General features: G+C 51.1%; 1 protein-coding gene across 4 annotated transcripts; it reads left to right on the plus strand.

The window, feature by feature from the left end:
- Window positions 1-3,472: 3,472 nt before the first annotated feature.
- NRSN2 (neurensin 2) lies at window positions 3,473-9,690 on the plus strand. Of its 4 annotated transcripts, none has more exons than XM_082644114.1 (3): window positions 3,473-3,524; window positions 6,110-6,304; window positions 7,995-9,690. In XM_082644114.1, the coding sequence occupies exons 2-3, from the start codon at window positions 6,119-6,121 to the stop codon at window positions 8,418-8,420; spliced, it is 612 nt and encodes a 203-aa protein (XP_082500240.1). In that variant the 5' UTR covers window positions 3,473-3,524; window positions 6,110-6,118; the 3' UTR covers window positions 8,421-9,690. The 4 variants fall into 4 exon arrangements, with proteins under 4 accessions (XP_082500240.1, XP_082500241.1, XP_082500239.1 ...); XM_082644115.1 differs by lacking the exon at window positions 3,473-3,524 and adding an exon at window positions 3,616-3,680; XM_082644113.1 differs by lacking the exon at window positions 3,473-3,524 and adding an exon at window positions 4,230-4,499.
- The last annotated feature ends 11,268 nt before the right edge of the window (window positions 9,691-20,958 follow it).

Raw genomic sequence — 20,958 nt, forward strand, 5'->3', positions numbered from 1 at the left:
CCTTGGAATCCTTCCCCAACAAGCCAGGATCCATCGTGAGGTCCATCATGGGAACTGCTCTCTCCCTTGCTCTCTGCATTACCCATCACCCTCTCCTCTGCCTCACTAGGAGCTGGGGTACCAGAAGCCTTCTTCTTCTCTCCCAGGTCTCCTGACACTGCCAAAAAAAGTCACAGCTATGCAGACCCCTGTCTCCACAGATCATGGCCTCAGAGCCATCAGAGCAAGTTCGGATTCTGTCACATTGTGGCAGGCCTTGGGCAAGTGACTTACTTTCCCAAACCCAGGGTTTATCATCTGTAAAATGGGGATTATCAGAGCTCCTATCTCATAAGATTATTGAGAAGTAAAATTATCCTGGCACATAATAAATTCTCAATAAGTGATATCCATCACCATCATCATCATCATTATTACTGAGTGTTCCAAATCTTTAATACTCTTTAAAAAATTATGGTAAAATATACATAACATGAAATTTATCATTAGCAACATTTGGTACATTCATAATGTTGTGCAACCATCACCACTATCTAGTTCTGGAATACCTTCATCACCCCAAAAGGAAACCCACCCTGGTGGCGCAGTGGTTGAGAGTCCGCCTGCCGATGCAGGGGACACGGGTTCGTGCCCCGGTCCGGGAAGATCCCACATGCCGCGGAGCGGCTGGGCCCGTGAGCCATGGCCGCTGAGCCTGCGCGCCCGGAGCCTGTGCTCCGCAACGGGAGAGGCCACAGCAGTGAGAGGCCTGCGTACCGCACAAAAAAAAAAAAAAGGGAAACCCATTAAGCAGTCACTCCCCATTCCTCCCTTAACCCAGCCCCAGGAACCACTAATCTGCTTTCTGTTTTTATGGATTTTCTGAGTCTGGATATTTCATATATATGGAATCATAGAATATGTGGCCTTTGTGTCTGCTTCACCACCCTTTGAAAGGGTGTTGAACTAAAACCTTTCTATTTTGGCAGTTAAATGCTCTACCCTGGAGCTATAACCCCCCCCAAACCTTCCTCTTTCTTAATTGATAAAGCCTCTTGTTTTCCTCAAGAACATTCAATTTAACACGTTTCCTGTCACTCAACTTCCTACCCTCTTCACCCATAAACAATAAAAATAGTAGTAACAATGACAATAGTGTATTGAGTTCTTATTCTGTTCCGGGTGCTTTGCTAAGTGTTTTATATACACACCCCATTTCACTCTTATAACCCCTTTGAGACGCAATTGCTGATATTATCTCTACTTTACAGTTAGGGAAACTGAGGCTCAGAGCATTGAGACCATGTAAGCAGAGAGTGGCAGAACCAGGGATTCAAATCTGGATCTGTCTAACTCCAGAGTTCAACTCACAAACACCAACCTGCGTCTCTTCTCAGCGGCCCTCCTCCTCTCCTTCCCCGGGTCTCAGAGGGTACTGGATCCTTCCCATGCTGCTGGCTCAATGCCAGACCATCCACCTATACATCTGATCTCATCCCATCCCATCACCTCCCCAACCTCAGCCATCCCCTCTCTCATATCATCGGAGCTGAAGCTGATTCTAACAGATGTGGAGTAGAATCATCTGGTTGCTTCTTTGTTCACTTGTCTGATGCTTGAACTGGGATGACATAAAGGCCAAGCTCAGCTGGGATGGTGGTGTCTTCTGTGGGTCCTCCATGTTATTTTGGCTTCCTCTTAGCATGGCAGCCTCAAGGCAGGCAGACCTCTTGCATTAGCACCTCAGGTCTCCAAGAGCTAGAGTTCCAGGAGGAGTGCCTGTCCTTTCACGTCCTGGCCTCGGAAGTCAGAGCATCACTTCCACCATACTCTATTGGTTGAAGCAGTCATCAGCTCACCCGAGATACAAAAAGAGGGTACCTAGATCCCACCTTGCTGTAGGAGAAGTGCTAAGGAATTTGCAGCCATGTTTTAAAACTGCTGCAGTTTGTTTCCAATCTTTTGCTATTCCTGCACTTCATTTTACTCCCCCCCACAACACTCTTGAATCCATTCATTTCTGTGCAAGCCCACTAGGCCAAGACATCGTCATCTCTGACATGGAGCCTCCTTACGGATTTCTTTCCTACCTCGCTTGAGCTTTTTATCCTGTTCTTCCCAGGGATCGATCCCAGAGGGATCTTTTCAGAGTGCAGATCAGATCACACCCCTCCCCTCTTTAGGACGCTTCCATGGCTCCCTACTACTCTTGGGTTGAAGTTCAGACTCCTTACCTTGGCTTGTGAGGCCCTGAAGGGTCTCACATCTGCCTGCCTCTCCAGGTTCATCTCCCGTCACATGGGAGGGCTTCAGTCTTGAGCTCTAGGAATTCCTCTCTCTCTCTCTCACACACACACAGTTAAATGGGTGTAGTACATATATAGCACTTAGAGAAGTACTTTGCTCACACTCAGCATCATATATTTGCTATTTTTATTAGTCTGTGTTCAGTAGATGTTTATTGAGCTGCCTGCTCAATGCCAAGTGCCCTGTGAGGCTCGGGGATACAACAGTGAAGGAACAGAATGTGTCTCCACCTTGCAGGGTTTATGCATCCCTGTGTCCCTGGCCCACAGAACAAGGAGAGAAGGAACGGACACTCAGGGAACGAAAGCACGTGTGCACAATGGTGCCTGAAGAAGCTTGGAGAGGTGTGGTGACTTTGCCAAGCCCATAGAGTGAATGTGGGACAAAGCCAAGGCTGTGGGTGGATACACGACAAGGAATGAAGAAGCTGCCTGGCAAGGGCTGGCTCTCCAGGGAGATGGGCCAGAGGACACACTGTCCAGGACGGAGCTAGGGGTAGGTTGAGGAGAGAGAACAAGGGAGGATCCTTCCAGAAGGGAAAGGACTTGTCTCTCCCAACAGCTTCTTTCCAACCCCAGCTCCCTTCTCAAGATAAGGGGCGCTGATCCTCAGCAAGGGGTAGGGGCTCGAAGAGGGAGAGAATGGAGAGAGGATGGGGGGCTCAGTGAGAGGGTGAGGACTGCAGTCAGATAAGGGGCTCCTGATGCAAGCAGGAGGGGACTTCCTGGTGGGGACCCGGCGGGAGAGAGGTGGGGCTCAACGAGAGAGCCAGGAGTCTGTGAAGAGGATGGGGGCGCAGCCAGTAGATGAGCGTTTGTACACTGGGGTGAGGGCTCCATGAGGAGGATGGAGGCCCAGAGAGGAACAGAGGTTACAGTGCGGAAATGAAGGCTCAGTGAAGTCAAGGGTCTTCAGTCAGAGCGTTGGGAGACTGAGGGAGTGATGGGACAGTCAGACGAGGAGTTTGAGGGACTGCATGAGGGGGTGGGGCCGAGGGATATGATGGGATCCCCGCGAGGGGCCTGGGGTCTCAGAGAGAGAAGGGAATTCTTGGAAGGGGACCAGGGCTCGCAATCCTGCAGGGGTCCGAAATCTGCAGAGCCAGCCCTCGGGGCGCGCCGGCGCCCCCCCACCCCCGTGTCACCCCCGCCCCCCAACTGCGGCGCAGGCGCCAACACAACCTGCTTCTGCTCTGCTCGCGTTCCCGCTCCCGCTCGGCGGAGACTGCGGACGGAAAGGTGAGCTCAGCCCTGCCCCACGCTCGGCCCGACCCCCACCCCGCCTCCTCCCAGGATCTGGAGAACCCCCACCCCGGCCGCATCCCCAGCCCGGCCGTGTCCCGCCTCGGGCAGGACGGCGGCGCCCCAGCCCTGGTGTGCCTCGGGCTTTGCGAGGTAGGGTCTCGGGGAAGTAGCAGGGGCAGAGGTCTCGCCAGCCCAGCGCCTGGAGACACTTCAGGGTTGGTAGGCTGGGCGGAGGCCTCAGAGGGCAAGACCCCACCCACCTCTCTGCAGAAAACCCATTCCCGCCCCTCTTCGCCTCAGTTTCCCTCTAGGGGAAAGGATGCACTTAATCTCGACCGGGGAACTGGTGCTCGGCTCAGAAACCGCGTGCGGTGGGGGCGGGGGACGTTGGTCTGATTTCTCTGGCCTCACTCGCCAAGACAGCGTCTCTTCAGGCCTGAGCTACACTGGACGCTGGAGTGCGCGGGTCTGGGGGTCTGGGAAGGAGAATTGAGCGAGGCCCCATAAAGACGAGAGATTCCAGCCATCTTCGGGCCTCGCGCCTGTCACCGCTCGCCTCCTTGCCGCAGCCTCCACCCCTCGGACCCAGTAGCTCCGTCCTCTCCCCTCTCCCTTCTCACGGAGCTCCTCCCCCATCCCGCCTAAGGACAGCTCCCTAGCACTTCCTTGGCAACCCTGGTCCGGGGCTCTCAGCATCCTCTCCCACCCTCCCCCAGATCGCCAGTCCGCCTTCCGACAACCCTAAAAGGCAGGGGAGGGGCCCGGTCGAGGGGGAGGCAGCGTCAAGGTCACCTTCCCGCTCCGATGCCAGCAGGATCGGGTGATGTATATTTGGAGGAGAGGGACAGTGAGCTGCACGAGAGGAGGAGCTAACCCAGGCCTATAATCCCTGAGCTCCCTCCCAGCCCCGTCCCCTAGGATTTTCGGTTAATGGTCTTTGCACTTATGCTCACCGCCCCGCCGGCCGGGGTGAGGAAGCTGAAATTTCCCGGGGCGGTGCCCGCTCTGGCCACACCCTCTGCAGAGCCCCACCCACCCCCCTCCCCCATTCCCTCGAGCACCGGCTCTTCCCCCCACCTCTCGCCCGCCCTCTTCTTTCTCTGTCTTTGGCTTTTGATCTCTGCCTTTTCCCATTGTATGTCAGTGGGGGTGGGGGGTATTGTCTCTTACCCCTTTTCCCTTTTTTCCCTTGAGTTTTGGGTGAGGGCTGTGGAGAGCTGTGATTTATAGACAGGCTTTAACGCAGCACTTCTGTGTGCTGGTGTGGATCCATAGAATCACCTCCAACACACGTTGTGGCTCTGTGTGTGTGTGTGTGTGTGTGTGTGTGTGGTGTGTCTGAGTCTCTGTCTCTTTGTGCTGTGCGTCTCGCTCTGCGTGTCTCTATGTGGTATATGTGTGCCTGTCTGTATATGTCTGTGGTGTTTGTGTGTCTGTGTTGGTGTGTGTGTAGGTGCATCTATCCGTGTATGTCTCTGGTGTGTGTGTGTGCTTCTCTGTGCTGTGTGTTTGTGTGCTGGTGAGTCTCTCTACACAGGGATTTGAGGATCACATCTGGAAATGAGAGGGGACTAGACATTTGTCTTATTCTTCAGTGTAAGCACATTGCTTCATTGTGTTTGAAGCTGCTCAGAGGGACTGAGGGCCATCAGGGGATGGGGGGGAGCCCAGTCCTTCCCCAGCAACCCCCACCCCCTTTGCTTTTAGTCCTAAGGATGTTTGGATACACAAGTACCTTCCATTCCCTAGGCCTCAGTGTCTCCATTTGTGAAAAGAAAGGTCCTTAGATAGGTTTCTTTAGAAATCTAATGTTGAGCCTAAGAACACCTAAGCCTGAGGACCCCTGACTTTCACCTTCTGTGGAGTCAAGGTTCCTTGGGACTTGGAGATTGTTGCCTTCTGAGGGGCAACCCTGGGAGGGATCTTTTAGGACCTTGCAGCTTGCGGAGCTCCACCCGATTGGACGAGTGTCAACCGTGACACTTTCAGCCCAGAATACCTTGAAAGGCAGGGAAATTAAGGGGAAGAGATTTGGAGAGGAGATGGGGATAAGGAGCTCTCACTCTAGACATGGGGCTCTAGAAATTCAGGATAAAATAATAATGAAGAAATTACAGTAATAATAGTCACAGAAGCTATCATTTCTTGGCACTGGACACAATAACTGTATAAAGCAGGTATGATTATCAGCTGTGTTTTACGGATGAGGAAACTGAGGCTTAGAGAGGTGAAAGCACTTGTCTGACATCACACAGCCAGGAAGTGGTGATCCTGGATTCCAATCCAGGCAGTCAGGCTCCAGAACCCACAGTTCCAGCCACTGGGTGGCCTCCACAGTAAACATGCAAATTTATTGCCACCAACAAATTGCCAGGCTGTGGGCTAAGCACTCAGTGCCTTGGCTCATTCACTATACTCAAACCAGGATTCCAGAAGGACAGGCTCTGCTATGAGTGTGAGCTCTCTAAAATGGGTGGAGAGGTGAAAGTAGCACAAAGATTCCGGGGGCCTTGGAGAGTCAGCATGGGCAACCCTCACTGCCCCCTCCCTCTGTCCACTGCACCTGGCCTACCCCACAGGGACCGAGGATGCCAAGCTGCGAGCGTCCCTGTGGCTGCAGCCGAGGCCCCAACGTGGAAGATGGCAAGTGGTATGGGGTCCGCTCCTATCTGCACCTCTTCTACGAGGACTGTGCAGGTACCCCCCTCAGCGATGACCCTGAGGGGCCTCCTGTACTGTGCCCTCACCGACCTTGGCCCTCACTGTGCTGGAAGGTAAGGTGGAAGGAGGAGCAATTCCTGTGATTTCCTGTGGTTTCAGGGAGGAGGTGGGATCAGTGGATAGAAAGAAAAGGGGCTGCGTAGCAATTAGGAGTCTTGCATGTTCAAACAAGAGGAAACCCAACTCAAATGAGTTTCAACAATAAAGGGAAAATATTGCTCATTTTATAGAAAAGACCACAGGTTGGGTGCCTTCAGGCAAAGTTCGCTCCAGCAGTTCAGAGCATCACACTGAGGCTCAAGATTTCCTTCAGGCTCCCCATGGTACCCCCATCCTTGCAGCCCATTAGTTTGAGGCTCTCCCCATGTGTTCTCCAAATGACTGCTCCCAAGCTGACCCTCAATCTCTCACTCCACACCTTCCAAGGGAAATCAGAATTTCATCCAGTACTTCTTTCAGAAAAGAAACAATGGTTTTTCACTTCCAGAAGTCCTGGCAAGTATTGCATTGGCTCTGACTGGGTCACTTGCCCAGCCCTGAGCGAATTACTATGACCAGAGGGATGGTATATGCTGACTGGCAGGAAGAAGGGTTTACCTCACTTAAATTTTCCTGTGGCTTCCCAAAGATATACTGGGGGACTGTTGCCAGGACAGTAGAAGATGTGAGAGAAATGAACAGTCAAGGTCCATACCAGCCATGGAGAATGGTCAGTTAGGGAGCACCATGTGAGTAAAGGCATGGAAGTGACAGTGAGCTGGGTCCCTACAATGCTCTTTGATAAATACTATAGGAAGCCTGAGACAGAGGGTCCCTCCTCTCTGCTTTCAAAAGGCTTCACTCTAGTGGGAAGGCGAGGTGCCAACCTGCACAGTGAATGCACAGCCTCAGGCCAGGTGTGCAGAGGATGGCAGGAGAGGAAATGCCCTCAGTGCCTGGGGTGATCAGGGAAGACTTCCAGGAGAAAGTACGTATTTTAAGTTTTTGAGCATCTTCTTATTGCCAAGCAGCGTGCTAGGATCTTGGGAACACAGAATTTAAGACGATGTCCCTGTCTTTGAGGAGCTCCTAGCTGTGGTTCATTTAGTCATTCTGCAAACATTCGCTCAGCTACTGCTGGGTACCAGCACCGTGCTAGGCATGGAAGGCACCTTGGGAGCCCAAACAGGCAGTCTCTGATCTCATGGCTTTCCCAGCTCTCAGTCCAGTATAGCAGGCAAACAGACATCACTTACATAGTAACCAAGGTACACGTCCAGGTGTGCACCAAGGTGAGTGCACTGAAGAGCAAATGGGCACAGCGTTTGCATGAGTGCAGAGCTGGGGACTTGACCCAGTCCAGGGGCATCCTGGAAGGCTTCCCTGAGGAGGTGAGGTTTGAGATGCATGTGATCTGAGGGATGTGTAGAAGTTAACCCGACAGAGGGATAGAGGTAGAGGGTAGATGGGACAGGGGGATAAGATGGGACCCAAATGATGATTCAGGGGGACTCAAGGCTGGCAGAAGGAGTCCACTGCTAGGTGGGAGCTGAAAGGGAAATTAATTCAGAGGCCTCAAGATTTCAAATAGAACATGACAGTTTGTGCCCTTGTCAATTAGATCCTAGCAGGTGTGTCTATGATCCCATCTTTTAAGGTTGGACCAAGGGGTTACCTTTAAGTCCAATTTGGATCCAAGGTGATCCCTTGGCCTGGGGCCCCAGCTGACCCTGACTGCCTCCCAATCTCTCTGCTTCTCTCCAGATCAGCTTATCCTCAGGTACCCTGCTTCTGCTACTGGGTTTGGCAGCCCTGACCACTGGCTATGCAGTGCCCCCCAAGTTGGAGGGCATCGGAGAGGGCGAGTTCCTGGTGTTGGATCAGCGGGCAGCCGACTACAACAAGGCTCTGGGCACCTGCCGCCTGGCAGGCACAGTGCTCTGCGGGGCAGCCGGGATCTTGCTGGCCATCTGCATGTTCTGGGCCATGACTGGCTGGCTGAGCCAGGACCCCAAGGCAGAACCCTTGGACACTGAAACCGATGGCCACATGGAGGTCTTCGGGGATGAGCTGGAACAGCAGTTGTCCCCCATTTTCCACGATGCCAGTGGCCGGTCTTGGCTCCCACCACCCGCCAGCCACTTTGGGCAATCCTCTGTGCAGACCATCCAGCCCAAGCGGGACTTTTGAGCTGCCCTCACGGCCAGAGGAGGAGCCAGGCCTGGGGTCTGGACCCTTCCTCCTCCCCACCACATCCCACCTTCCCATTGTCTCCCTAACTTCTCCCTTTCAATGGGGCCCCTTCCATCTAAGCCCCCAGAAAGCCCAACTCCAGGTCAGAAAGTCTGGAGCTCACATCTCTGTGTCCCCTTCCCAGGGGTAGGGCCCTAAGTCCAAGATGCCAGCCTTCCCCGAGTCCCCCCAAAACTTCCCACCCATTCCTCCTTTCCAAAGCCATTCAGGGGCAGAAAACTCCCTCAACCTATCCCCAATCTTTCCTCTGTATGACCTTGGGCAAACCCCTTACCCTTTCAGACCATCAGTTCCTGCCTCTGCACTAATGAAGGGTTTGGACCAGATTCTAGAGTTCCATGACTTTCTTTTTCTCCCCAGGATATAAGTATTACCTTCCATAGGCAAAGATAAGGGGAGGGGTAGTGGGGTCATTCTTATCCACTGACCCCTCCCTCTGTCAGCTGCACCAGGAGGCCTCAGGATGGGTCCAAGATGCTCACTTGGACCAGGATGATGCAAAAACATTTCCTCCTTACAGTATGTTTTCTATACATCTTGGCATCAGAGCCCCCAGTCCACTCCACCCTGAACGATTACTAACCCCAGTTTACAGATGAGGTGGCTGAGGGAGGCTGGCAGTCTGCAGGAACTCGGACCCACGTCTGTAGACTCCTGGAACAGATCTTATTCCACAGTGGGAGCCACATCTTCCTGGCTTCCAGGGGACCCGCAGGGGTGGCACAGGTTCGGCCCAGAGAGACTAGCTGATGCCTAATGGTCCCAGGTGACTCAGAAGATACTTTGGACATGCATTTAAATGGTCTCTAAGAGCCAGGGGGCAGGAGAACTGGGATGTCTTTGTCCCTCAGAGTCCACCCACCTAGAAACCATCACCCACAGGTCCTGACCTCACCCTGTACAAATGTGCCCTCCTGGAGGCACCAACCCCTCCATCCTTCAGGCTCCCCAGCCAGGTGCATCATCTCTGTTCTCTACCACTAGGGGGAGCTCCAAGACAGCTGGAGAGAGATGCCCAAGGCTCATGCCTCTACCCTCCCCCTTTAGTCTCAAGGTGGTGGGGATGGGGGTGGGGGCAGCCCTCCTGGGAGGGTCCTCAGTCCTCCTCCACAAAGCAGGCCTTACTGCCCCTCCCCATTCTGCACCCTTCCACCGCCCCCCCCCCCCCACCCCTTGCCTTTCAATAAACAGCTGGGATGGATACTGACTTTGCTTCTCTTCTCCCTGACCACCAGGGCCTGGGGAGGGAAGAAAGAAATTGCTGTGAGCACCTACTGTGTGCTGGGCACTTAAATCCATTATTTCTCGTTTGCTTCTCACGATAATCCTTTGAGAAAGTGGATGATTATCTTCATTTTACAGATGAGATGAGAAATTTCTCAGCCATCTTGACAAATTTCTGTCTCCATCCCTGAGAGGGATGTGAGGAGGTGGTTCTGAGAGCCAGAGCTAGAGCCAAAGGTGGGATCTTTTCCAGGAAGATAAGAACAGTTAACCTCCACGAGCACTCACTGGGGGCCAGGCCTTGTTCTCAGGGCCTCACAGACATGAGTTCGTTGAACCCCACCTAGGTGGGGACTATTATTCCCAAATCTCACTCCTAGGCTCCAGGCTTGGATGTCCACCTGAATTCACCTACATGTTGAATCTCAACTCAACTTTCCCGAACTGTTCTCCTTTTCACCCCTCCCCTTCCAGACCTGCCCCTCCTATGCTGCCCACTCCTGAGAGAGTGGCAGCTCCGGGCAAAGCCCTGAAGTCATCCTTGACTCCTCTCTTTCCTCACAGCCTGAATCCAAGCCACCAGCCAGTCCTGTCAATTCACCCTTGGAAATGCACCCGGTACCTCAGTGCTTCTTGCCATCCTCAAGGCCGGCTCCCTGGCTCTCATCTGGATTATTGCACAAGCTTCTCCCCGCTCTCCCGGCTTCTTCTGTGCGCACACATGCATGCACACACACACACACACACACACACACAGACTCTAATCTTTACAGAGCAGTCACACAGATCCTGGATGACATAGGTTAGACAGTGTCCCCTCTCTGCTTGGAACCCTCCCGTGGCTCCCACCTTACCCAGAGTAAAAGCCAAAATCCTCCCTGTGGCCTACAAGGCCTGATGTGAGTTGCTGACACCCTTCTCCCACTTTCTTCCCTGTGGCCTCAGCTCCCACCACTCTCCCCGCTCCTGTCTCCTCTCCAGCCAGACCGGCCTCCTGGCTATTCCTTCAACATCAAGCACAGCTCCTGCCTGAAGCCTTTGCCTAGCCATTCCCTGCTGGTGTGTTCTTCCTCAGTTCAGCACTTGGTCAATCCCCCCACTTCCTTCAAGTCTTTGTGCAAATGTCACCTTCTCAGTGGGGCCTTCCCTGAGCAGCCTATTTTTTTTGGCTGTGGGATCTTATTTCCCTGACCAGGGATCGAATTCGGGCTCTCCACAGTGAGAGCAAGGAGTCCTAACCACTGGACCACCAGGGAATTCCTGCTGAGCAGCCTATTTTAGAAGGTGACTATGCCCCCATTCCCTGTTGCCTGTGTACTTTGGGTTTTTTTTTTTTAACTTTTTATTTTATATTGGAGTACAGTTGATTAACAATGTTGTGTTAGTTTCAGGTGTACAACAAAGTGATTCAGTTATACATATACATGTATCTATTCTTTTTCAAATTCTTTTCCCAATTAGGTTGTTACAGAATATTGAGCAGAGTTCCATGTGCTATACAGTAGGTCCTTGTTGGTTATCCATTTTAAATCTAGTAGTGTGTACATGTCAATCCCAAACTCCCTAACTCTCCCTCCCCTGCACCCTTCCCTCGGTAAATATAAAAAATAATAAAAAGTTCCTTCTCTAAGTCTGTGAGTCTGTTTCTGCTTTGTAAATAAGTTCATTTGTATCCATTTTTTTTAGATTCCGCATATAAGCGATATCATATTTCTCTTGCTCTGTCTGACTTACTTCACTCAGTATGACAATCTCTAGGTCCATCCATGTTGCTGCAAATGGCATTATTTCATTCTTTTTAATGGCTGAGTAATATTCTACTTTGGTTTTTTGCTTTCCTATAGCATTTACCACTTTTCAACTACCAGATAATTTACTTATGTGTTATAGCATCATTTGTTACCTGTCTACCCTTGCCACAGTACGTGCTCCACAAGGACAAGGATCTTTGCTTGCTTTGTTTACTGACATATCCCAAGTGCCTACAACAGTGCCTGCTACATAGTAGATGCTCAATAGAAATGTGGTGAATAAATCAATCCTAACTTTATAGATGAGGACAGTGAGGCTTAGAGACATTAAGCCATTTGCCCAAGGTCAACAAGGAAATGCATAGCTGGGATTCAAATGCAGACAGTCGGCTTGAGGAGGCCACAGCTTGGGCCCCTGCACTATGTTGCCCCTTGGTTTGAAGGCCCAGAGCTGGGGTCACAATATTAAGTGCCCACAAGTGTATCCAGATGTTCGTCGCTCTGTGGAAATACGAGCATAGTGTTAATAGATTTTTTTTTCAGAGAAGTTAGGAATCCAAAATTTCATATTAATTGTACCTTTTTTTTTTTTTTTTTTTTTGGTATGCGGGCCTTTCACTGTTGTGGCCTCTCCCGTTGCGGAGCACAGGCTCCGGACGCGCAGGCTCAGTGGCCATGGCTCACGGGCCCAGCCGCTCCGTGGCATGTGGGATCTTCCCAGACCGGGGCACGAACCCGTGTCCCCTGCATCGGCAGGCGGACTCTCAACCACTGCGCCACCAGGGAAGCCCGAGTTGTATCCATTTTTAAACATTAGTATCTGTTTCAAAATATGACTGAGCACTGCTCACAACAGACATTCCCGGGGACAGCTTCAACCCATGAGCTGCTGTGTGTGACCTCTGACCTAGACGTTCTGGGTTAGCTCCCACAGCTGATCAGGACCAGGGAGAGAATTTCACACTGACAAAATGAACCAGAAATCGGAGGTAGCTCCACTCCAGAATATCTATGTCACATAAGCTTTCCTTTCCAGCTGCCACACGGGAAGCCAACCCTTGTCTGTAACCCCAATAAATCTCAGGCCTCCACACAGCCATGTTCCCATAGAGCATCCCATTTTGCAGAAGCAGAATTCAATAACCAAAACTAATTCCCAATAATGCCACATGTCACTGCAGTCCTTGAAGAGTGTTGAAGGAGGTTCACTCTCATACTCTGCTAGTGGGGGTGTGTACCGAGTTGGATAGTGTTTTCCAGAAGTTCATATCCACTTGGAATCTGTAAATATGACCTTATTTGGAAATAAAGTCTTTGGAGCTATAATAAAGTTCAAATGAGGTCATATTGGATTAGGATGGGCCCTAATCCAATAAACAGTGTCCTAATAAGAAGAGGGAAACTTGGATATGACACAGACAGAGGGAAGACAGCCACATGAAGATGGAAGCAGAGGCTGGAGTGATGCATCTACAAGCCAAGGAACACCTAGGGTTGCTGGTTAACAGCCAGAAGCTAGAAGAGGCAAGGAAGGATTCTTTCCTCGAGGCCTCAGAGGGAGCATGGCTTGCCGACCCCTTGATTTCAGGCTTCTAGCCTCCAGAACTGTGAAACAATAAATTTTTGTTGTTTTAGTTTATGGTACTTTGTACAGCAGCCCTAGGAAACTAATATAGGATGTAAACTGGCACGACGTACAAGAGAGGCAGCTTGGCAGCATCAAAATGGGAAGTATACATGCCCTTTGACCCCTCCCTCTTGTGCAGATAGATCTGTAGGTTCAATTCTACATGTTGGAACACGGAAGCATTGTAACAGAAAACGTTTGGAAACAACCCACATGTTTACTGATAGGAGACTAGTCAATCAATCATGGTAGATTTACATACTGGGATACTACGTAAAGGAGTGAGAAAGCGTTTTATGTACTGATCTGAACTGATCTCCAAGTTAAATTGTTAGGTGGAAAGGTGCAAGGTGCACAACATTATGACTATCTTTAAACCACTTGTGTAAAAAGAAGAATAGTTATGGACATTGCTGGTATATGCGTCAAATCTCTCTTGACTTCGGTTGACTTTGGGGAGGGCACTGGGGACTGGGTGGATGAGTGGGGGTGGGAGGGACCCTTGCACCACATGCTCTTTCACCCATTTTGAATTTTGAACGTGTGAATGTATTACATTTTTTAAAATAATTAATCTTAAAATTTTAAAAATAATATAATTGATTGAATACCCTTAATAAATAGGGGAGAAGAGACAAATCTCCCTTGCTGAAGAATTTTTAATTAATAAATATGGAAGGATTGAGAGAAATAGAGAAATCTCCCTAAACACACTACAGTAATCATTGCTGCAGTTGAAACCCACCTATGAATCCTAAAATGAGCGGGTGAAACTTTAAGGTGAAACAGATTTGTGTCATTTCAAAGTATCTCCCCTCCAGATATTTATTATCTTCCAGGGGGGCGTTAACACATGCCCACAGTTCCTTTGATGTTCCACCCTCCAGGTGGTGAAGCTTAGTTCCCCTCCCCTTGAGTGTGAGCTGGACTTGGCAACTTGCTTTCTGAATGTGGAAAGGGAAAAAGAGTGACTTCACAGTGGAGAAATCTGGCAGGCACTACCTTAAGCAAATGATCAAGTTTTGCATCTCCAATAACAAGTTTAGTTGATTTTCTGGACCCCTGAAATGATGTGATGAGAAGCACACTTGACCTGTGTGGTGTTCTTCCTCCAAATCCGTAACCTCAGCCTAATCACGGGAAAAGCCAAATTGACGGACATTGTACAAAACACGTGACAAGCACTCTTCAAAAGTGTCAAGGTCGGGCTTCCCTGGTGGCGCAGTGGTTGAGAGTCTGCCTGCCGATGCAGGGGACACGGGTTCGTATCCCTGTCCGGGAAGATCCCACGTGCCGCGGAGCGGCTGGGCCCGTGAGCCATGGCCACTGAGCCTGCGCGTCCGGAGCCTGTGCTCCGCAACAGGAGAGGCCACGACAGTGAGAGGCCTGCGTACAGCCAAAAAAAAAAAAAAAAAAAAAAAAGTGTCAAGGTCACAAAAACAAGGAAAGGCCAAGAAACTGTCATCGATTGCAAGAGAGCAAGGAGACATGGCTAAAGTGTATATAGAAACTTTCGGTACTGTCTTTGCCACTCTTCTTTCTATAAATCTAAAATTATTTTCTTTAAAAAGTTAAAAAAATAATACAATCGTTCGGGTCAAGATGGAGTAACAGGAATCAGGTTCACCCTTCCACCTGGAAGAACTAAGGAATGGACCAGGAAACCAGTGCAGAGAGGAGCCCTACGATCACCCCAGCTGACCTCACTGAGAGAGTTTCCAGGCAGTGGCATAGATTTCCATTCTCTGTCTCGATAAATGAAGAAACAATTAGACAGAAAATCAGTGAGGGTATGGAAGACGAACACCACTATCAACCACCTTGACCTGATTGACATTCGTAGGCTGCGCCACCCAACACCACCAGAATACACAAGGCTTTGGGCTTCAGGGGCTCCAGAATACACAAGGCTTTGGGCTTCAGGGGCTCCTGAATACACAAGGCTTTGGGCTTCAGGGGCTCCTGAAGACCCAAGGGACACACGGGGGCCCCAAATAGACTCAGAGCCACAGCTGCCTCAAGGGTGCCTTCTAGTGTTCCTGCAAGGTGATTGCAGCTCAGCAGCTTGACAGCTTCCCTCTACCTGAGGGAGGCTGTTTCCTCCAGCCTGCAAGCCCTCTCCTCTCTGAGGTGAGGAGACCTGGGAGAGGGAGGGAGGCTGATGGGCAGGGTCCACCCCTTTTTAGCCCAGAGCCTGAGCACCCAACGCATCGCCACCCCGAGGCTGCCCCTCCCTCCTGTGGGCTTCCCTCCCCTCCCCCATCCCCACTGGGGGTGGGCAGGTGTCTAGGTTATTTCTCAAGCCCAGATTCAAGGGAGCTCCTCCACCTCACACCCTACTGGATCAAAGAAGGGGTGACCTGGGGACACAGCCTGCCTCTGGCGGCGCTGTGCCAGGGCAGGGAGTTGAGATGCCCCAGAGTGAGAGAGAGAAACAAAGGGATATTCATATCGATGGGGAGGTGTGGGCGGACGTGGGATGAGAGAGAGCCCGCCGTGGGGCGTCCAGAAGGCGGGCGTTCAGCAGCAGTCATGCCCTAAACTCTTCATCCCAAATCGAGAGCGGGCTGTGAGTGAAGCAGTCTGCTGGGGTTCAGGTCTTTGTGTGAGCCTGGGCCTTTCTTAACCTCTAGGTTTCTTTGTCTCTAAAATAGGGACAAGGATACCAATCCCTTGAGATTGTTTGAAGATTAAGGGGCTTACAGTCGTGCCTGGCACCTAGAAGTGCCCAATAAATGCTAGCTGTTGTCAGGGAAGAGGACAAAACTGAGGTTTAGAGTTAGCTGGCAATGCGCAGGTTCTAATTAGGGATGACTCAGACATGGTCCTGTCCTCCAGGGACTCATAATCTAGAGGACAGGACAGTCTTTGTAGGCAGACAACGGCGGTATAATAGAGCTAGTGCTGTAACTGAAGGACGAGGAATGTATCACAGGACAGACGCAGGGAGATTCAAAGAACTGCACACGCTGCACTTGTCTGTGCCAGGCTCTGTACTCACCACTTCGCATTAACTAACTCTTTTGGTCCTCAGACCTCTCTAAGGTGGCTGCCATTACCTCCAATTCCCAGAAAAGAAAACCAGGCGCAGAGAGTTGAAGCATCCTGCCCAAGGTCACACAGGTGAGATTTGAACCCCAACAGCCCAACTCCACAATGCCCCATAACACTGACATCCATAGTTGCAGAAGTGACCCAATCCCCACAGACTCTACCAGCTAACCAACCTGGTAAGGGATGGGCTTGTACTCATAACCCCTTACGGGTCCACACAGACACGGGCAAGCATGTGCGTGTCTACCCAGATAAACACCAATTCCTGCCGTGACGGGTAATCAGAAAATCCTCTGAAAACCACCCAGGAATGGTGTGCATTATTGGAAAAAATAATCAGCCCAAACGGCCTCACAGCACGTGTCCATATGTACACTGGTGGGCCCATACACAAGCCCTTGAATAAACATGTTGCATGAGTGGGTACACACCAATATACACTCATGTGCACTCCCAACAGGCTGTAAGTTATTACGATGACATCCTGTAGATACACTGACACACTCAGTGTGTATATGCACTTATTCTACTATTGAGTTTTTTTAGCTGCCATGTCTATTGAGCATCTACTATGTGTAAGTAAGTAAAGATAAGGCTCAGAGAAGTGAGGTGTCTTGCCCAAGGTCACACAGCTACTAAATAGCTGGGATTCAAACCCTGGTCCTGTGATACTAGGAAGTGGAGTTTCTTGCCACTGCTGTGCAGATGTGTTCATGAGTGAACAGATGTGCTGTGGTGGTATTCCTTCATGGACACTCCCTGTGACCTTGGACACATCACGTTCTGTTCCAGGGCACACTGTCACACGTCTGTTCACAGGTGTGCTCCATGGGCGTGTGTGGTGATGGGCCCCGTGACTCTGGTCCTGCTCCAAGTCTCAGCCTGGGTTGATGTCAACGGAGGGCTGTGAGCTTCCAGTCTGAGCTTCGGCAAGCCCCAGAGCACATGATTCAAAGCCAAACCCTGGGCATCAGGCCATCAGGAGCCTGATGATGGAAGAACTTATAGGGTTTCGTAAACATCTGGCCTGGGACATGTGGTCAGGGCAGGAAGAAGGAGGGAGGAAAACAGTATGTCCACTGGGTGTGCACCCAGGCAGGGTCCAGGACCAGGTTTGGCAGGAGAAGAGCTGCCAGGACTTGGCATCTAATGGGCTCTTCGTGGATGCAGGCTGTGGGAGGGAGGGAGGAAGGGATGAGGGAGGGAGCAGCACTGCCCCATCCTGGAGACCCTGAGTGAGTGAGTGAATGAAGGAAAGGGTAATAAGTTAAAGATGGAAAGAGGAAGGGAATGAATTTATCGTCTCCACAATTCTTGAGTGCCTCCCCTGGGCTGGGCTTGGGCTGGACACTGGGATGCTCGGTGAACAGGGTGGACACAGTCCTGCCTTGCAAAGCTGAGAGCTCCCGTGAGGCCAGTCAGGCCAGGGGACTGGTAGGACCCTTGATCCTCAGAGTGGCTCAGCCAGTGTGAGCAGTCCTCAGCGTGCTGGGGGAGCAAGAGCGTGCAAGAGAGTTTGTGTATGTGTGTGTGTGTGCGCACGCATATGCACCAGCGCCTGGAAGCCTGGTGTCTGCCAATGCGTGTGTCCCGTGAGCACAAGTGCAGCTTCCGCCTTCTTCTCCTCCCAGGCCTCCACTTGCCCCTGTCCTGCCTACATCGAAGCTGCTGCTTCCAATCAGCCTGCACCCTGGGCCCCAGGGCTAAAGATCTCCCAGCAGAGAGACCCCCAGTGTTCCTCATCGCCAACCTCTCTACCAGGAGCCCCAGAGTTGTGAGGAACACATGCAGCCCAAAGCCTCCTCCCTAGTGCCATGTGCAAGGGGTGTGCCCAGGCGTGTGGCCCGCATCCCAAGCACCGGAAACGCTCCAGGGAGGCCCAAACAGGTGTGCAAATGACACCTTGGCCACTGAGCCCCCATTCTTGGCACAGGCACTGTGCTAAGTGCTTTGGAGACACACTGACCAGCCGGGTGACCTTAGGCGTGTCAGACTCTGTGATCCGCAGCTTCTAATCTAAAAAATGGGTTGATAATAACCACTTCCAGTTCTGTCTCAACACCTGATGATTATTTTTCCTTGGTCCTTGTCTTCCCAGCTATATTGTCTATTCCTCAACAGCATCCACTGGGTCTCATGTCCCTGTTTCTCCCATGATGCAGCATCACACGGGACTCAAGTAAATAGTCACTGTAAGGACGGCTGAATGAAGTTGTTTATTCCTCATAAACAATCAGGTCAGCCCCTAGCATTTATATAATGATAATAACCAGCAATATTGAGTTTTATTATGTCAGGCATTGTACTTGAGCACTTTGCATTCATTCATTCAATAGTTATTAATTGAACACCTAGTAGGTGCCAGGTTATGTGCTAGACACGGGGGTGCGTCATCCCTGCCCTCAGGGTTCTTCCTTTCTGGTGGGGGCAGGAGGGACAGACAATTTAATACACAGAGATCATTTCAAACCTTGAAAAGTGCTATGGATAAAATAAGACAGAGTTATGGCTTAGAGACAGACCGCGGGAACTGGGGTGGGGAGCGGTACTTTGTGAGTGGTCAGGGAGGGCCTCTCGAGGAGGTGACATTTGACCTGAGACCTGAAGCAGGAGAAGTAGGAGCCTGGGAAAGTTCCAGGCAAATGGAGCAGCCAAGGCAAAGGCCCCAAGGCAGGAAAAATTTGGTTCATTCAAGGACTAGAATAAAAGGAAACGTGGCTGGAGGGAAGGAGTGAGGTGGGAGGAGGAGGTGACTCAGCAAGGCGGGCAGGGTGTCTGCTCCTGAGAACTGGGCTCACAGGGGGTGCTGATTAGAGGCTGAGCAGGGATTCAGCCCAGGTCTGTCTGCGCTGCCACAGAGACATATCCAGGTGATTCACACCAACGTATGCACATCTGCACACACTCACTCTGCACTCTGACCCACAATGAGGGGTTTGAGCTTGACCATCACTGAGTGCCCGACTAGTGGAGATAGCCTGAGATTCTGTTTTCCCTGGTGTCTTGAGGGACCAGGTAGGAGGGCTGTTTGTCACCTTCCCCCAGCCTTCCAGAAGCTCTAGGCCAAGGGAAGGCTAAATGGCAGGAGGAGGGAAAGGGCTTCCTAAGGAAGGGGGCGGGGACTCTGGGGTGGCCTGTTGGGGTGCAGAGATGGGGGAAGTGATGGAGACAGCGCACGCCTGGGAGGAGGTGGGGAGCCAGGAGCAGAGGGAGCTGAAACTGTTCTCTTCAGCAGCACAGCCCCTGCCAGGCGGATGGCCTGGCCCCCTCGCACCTCCCCTGGGTCACCTCCCCCAGAGATGGGGCACTCACTGCCCACCACCTAGACAGCCTGGGCGGTGCCAACCCTGAGAAGTGCCTCTTCCACATCTGCTGCCTAGGTGGCTGTAAAATGGGAAAAGATTCATCCCTCAGTCCAAGAGAAACATACAAAAGCTGCCTGAAGACACTTCCAGTGTCTGCCCCACACCGCCATCAGATCAGTAAAGATCAAAACTGTGCTGTCGAACTCGTGGGGAAACAGCCCTCACAAGCTCTGCAGCAGGAGGTAGATTGGCACAGTCTTGATGGAGGATCATCCAGAAATTTGCATCAAAAGTGCAAATGGGGGGGCTTCCCTGGTGGCGCAGTGGTTGAGAGTCCGCCTGCCAAAGCAGGGGACACGGGTTCGTGCCCCGGTCCGGGAAGATCCCACATGCTGCCGAGCGGCTGGGCCCGTGAGCCATGGCCGCTGAGCCTGCGCGTCCGGAGCCTGTGCTCCACAACGGGAGAGGCCACAACAGTGAGAGGCCCGCATACTGGAAAAAAAAAAAAAAAGTGCAAATGCACACACATTTGATTTAGCCATTCTGCTTCTAGGAAATTAGCTCAGAGTTTCTCGCTACTCCCCCGTGTATGAACATCACAGCATTTTTTTGTTACAGCAAAAGACTGGAAATAATGACACGTTCATTCACAAGGGATGGTCGCAGGACACTAGTACATCCCCACGACAGAGTATTACAAAGCTGAAAAAAAACCCAAAAACAAGAACGACTTTCTGAACTGATGAGGAATAATCCCCAAGACAAGTTGTTAAATAGGAAGAAAAAAAGTAATCTGAAGGACTGAATGTATGCCCCCATCTGTGTAAAAAGGGGGAAATAGTCATAACTTATATCTTAAAGGAAATAAGAAAATTGGTTGCCTCCAAAAAGAGGAGACAGGAATGGGAGGGAGACTTTTCAAGTACGACCCCTTGTACCTTTTGAATTTTGAGCCAAAATGTAAATAAATAAAAACAGTTTCAAATCTGTCCTCTTGAAAATGCCATGTTCTCACACATTTCCTTCTCCCAGTTAAATTCCGTCCCCCGGACAGATCCTGGAAGAGAAAAAACCTGTCTCAACCTGTCTGCCAAGACAGGAAGCCCAGATGTGAATCCTGGTTCCCTTGCTGGCCCATCGGGTGACCTCAGGCAAGACACCTCCTCTCTCTGATTTATATTAGATGATACCTAGATATTGCCCCAGCTCTGGCATTCTGTGTCCTCCTGCTAGACCAAGCACCCGGAGGGCAGGCACCCTGTCTTCTTGCTCTTTAACCCATTCCATTAACTTAAACTGAGTAGCTACCGTCGCCAGATTCTGGGTTCTCCATTTCTTTCCCTCCACCCCACATTCCAGTGTCTGGCATGGGAGTTGGTACCCTGTAGGGGTTCAGGACAAACTTCTTAGTTTATGAATAAGGAATGGATGTTTGGGCAGATGCATGGTGAATGGTGGATGGACAAGTAGATGGTAGATGGTGGTTGAATGGATTTATGAATAAATGGTAGATG

This window comes from Mesoplodon mirus (genome assembly GCF_964341445.2).
Source record: "Mesoplodon mirus genome assembly, chromosome: 15".
Lineage (NCBI taxonomy): Eukaryota > Metazoa > Chordata > Mammalia > Artiodactyla > Ziphiidae > Mesoplodon > Mesoplodon mirus.

What these genes read in the sequence shown, in the direction of transcription:
- NRSN2 (XM_082644113.1), top strand. Translation starts at nt 4,461, where the DNA reads ATGGTCTTTGCACTTATGCTCACCGCCCCGCCGGCCGGG. An exon ending in TCACCGCCCCGCCGGCCGGG is followed by an intron (nt 4,500 to 6,109) that starts GTGAGGAAGCTG and finishes CCTACCCCACAG; the next exon opens with GGACCGAGGATGCCAAGCTG. An exon ending in GGCCCTCACTGTGCTGGAAG is followed by an intron (nt 6,305 to 7,994) that starts GTAAGGTGGAAG and finishes GCTTCTCTCCAG; the next exon opens with ATCAGCTTATCCTCAGGTAC.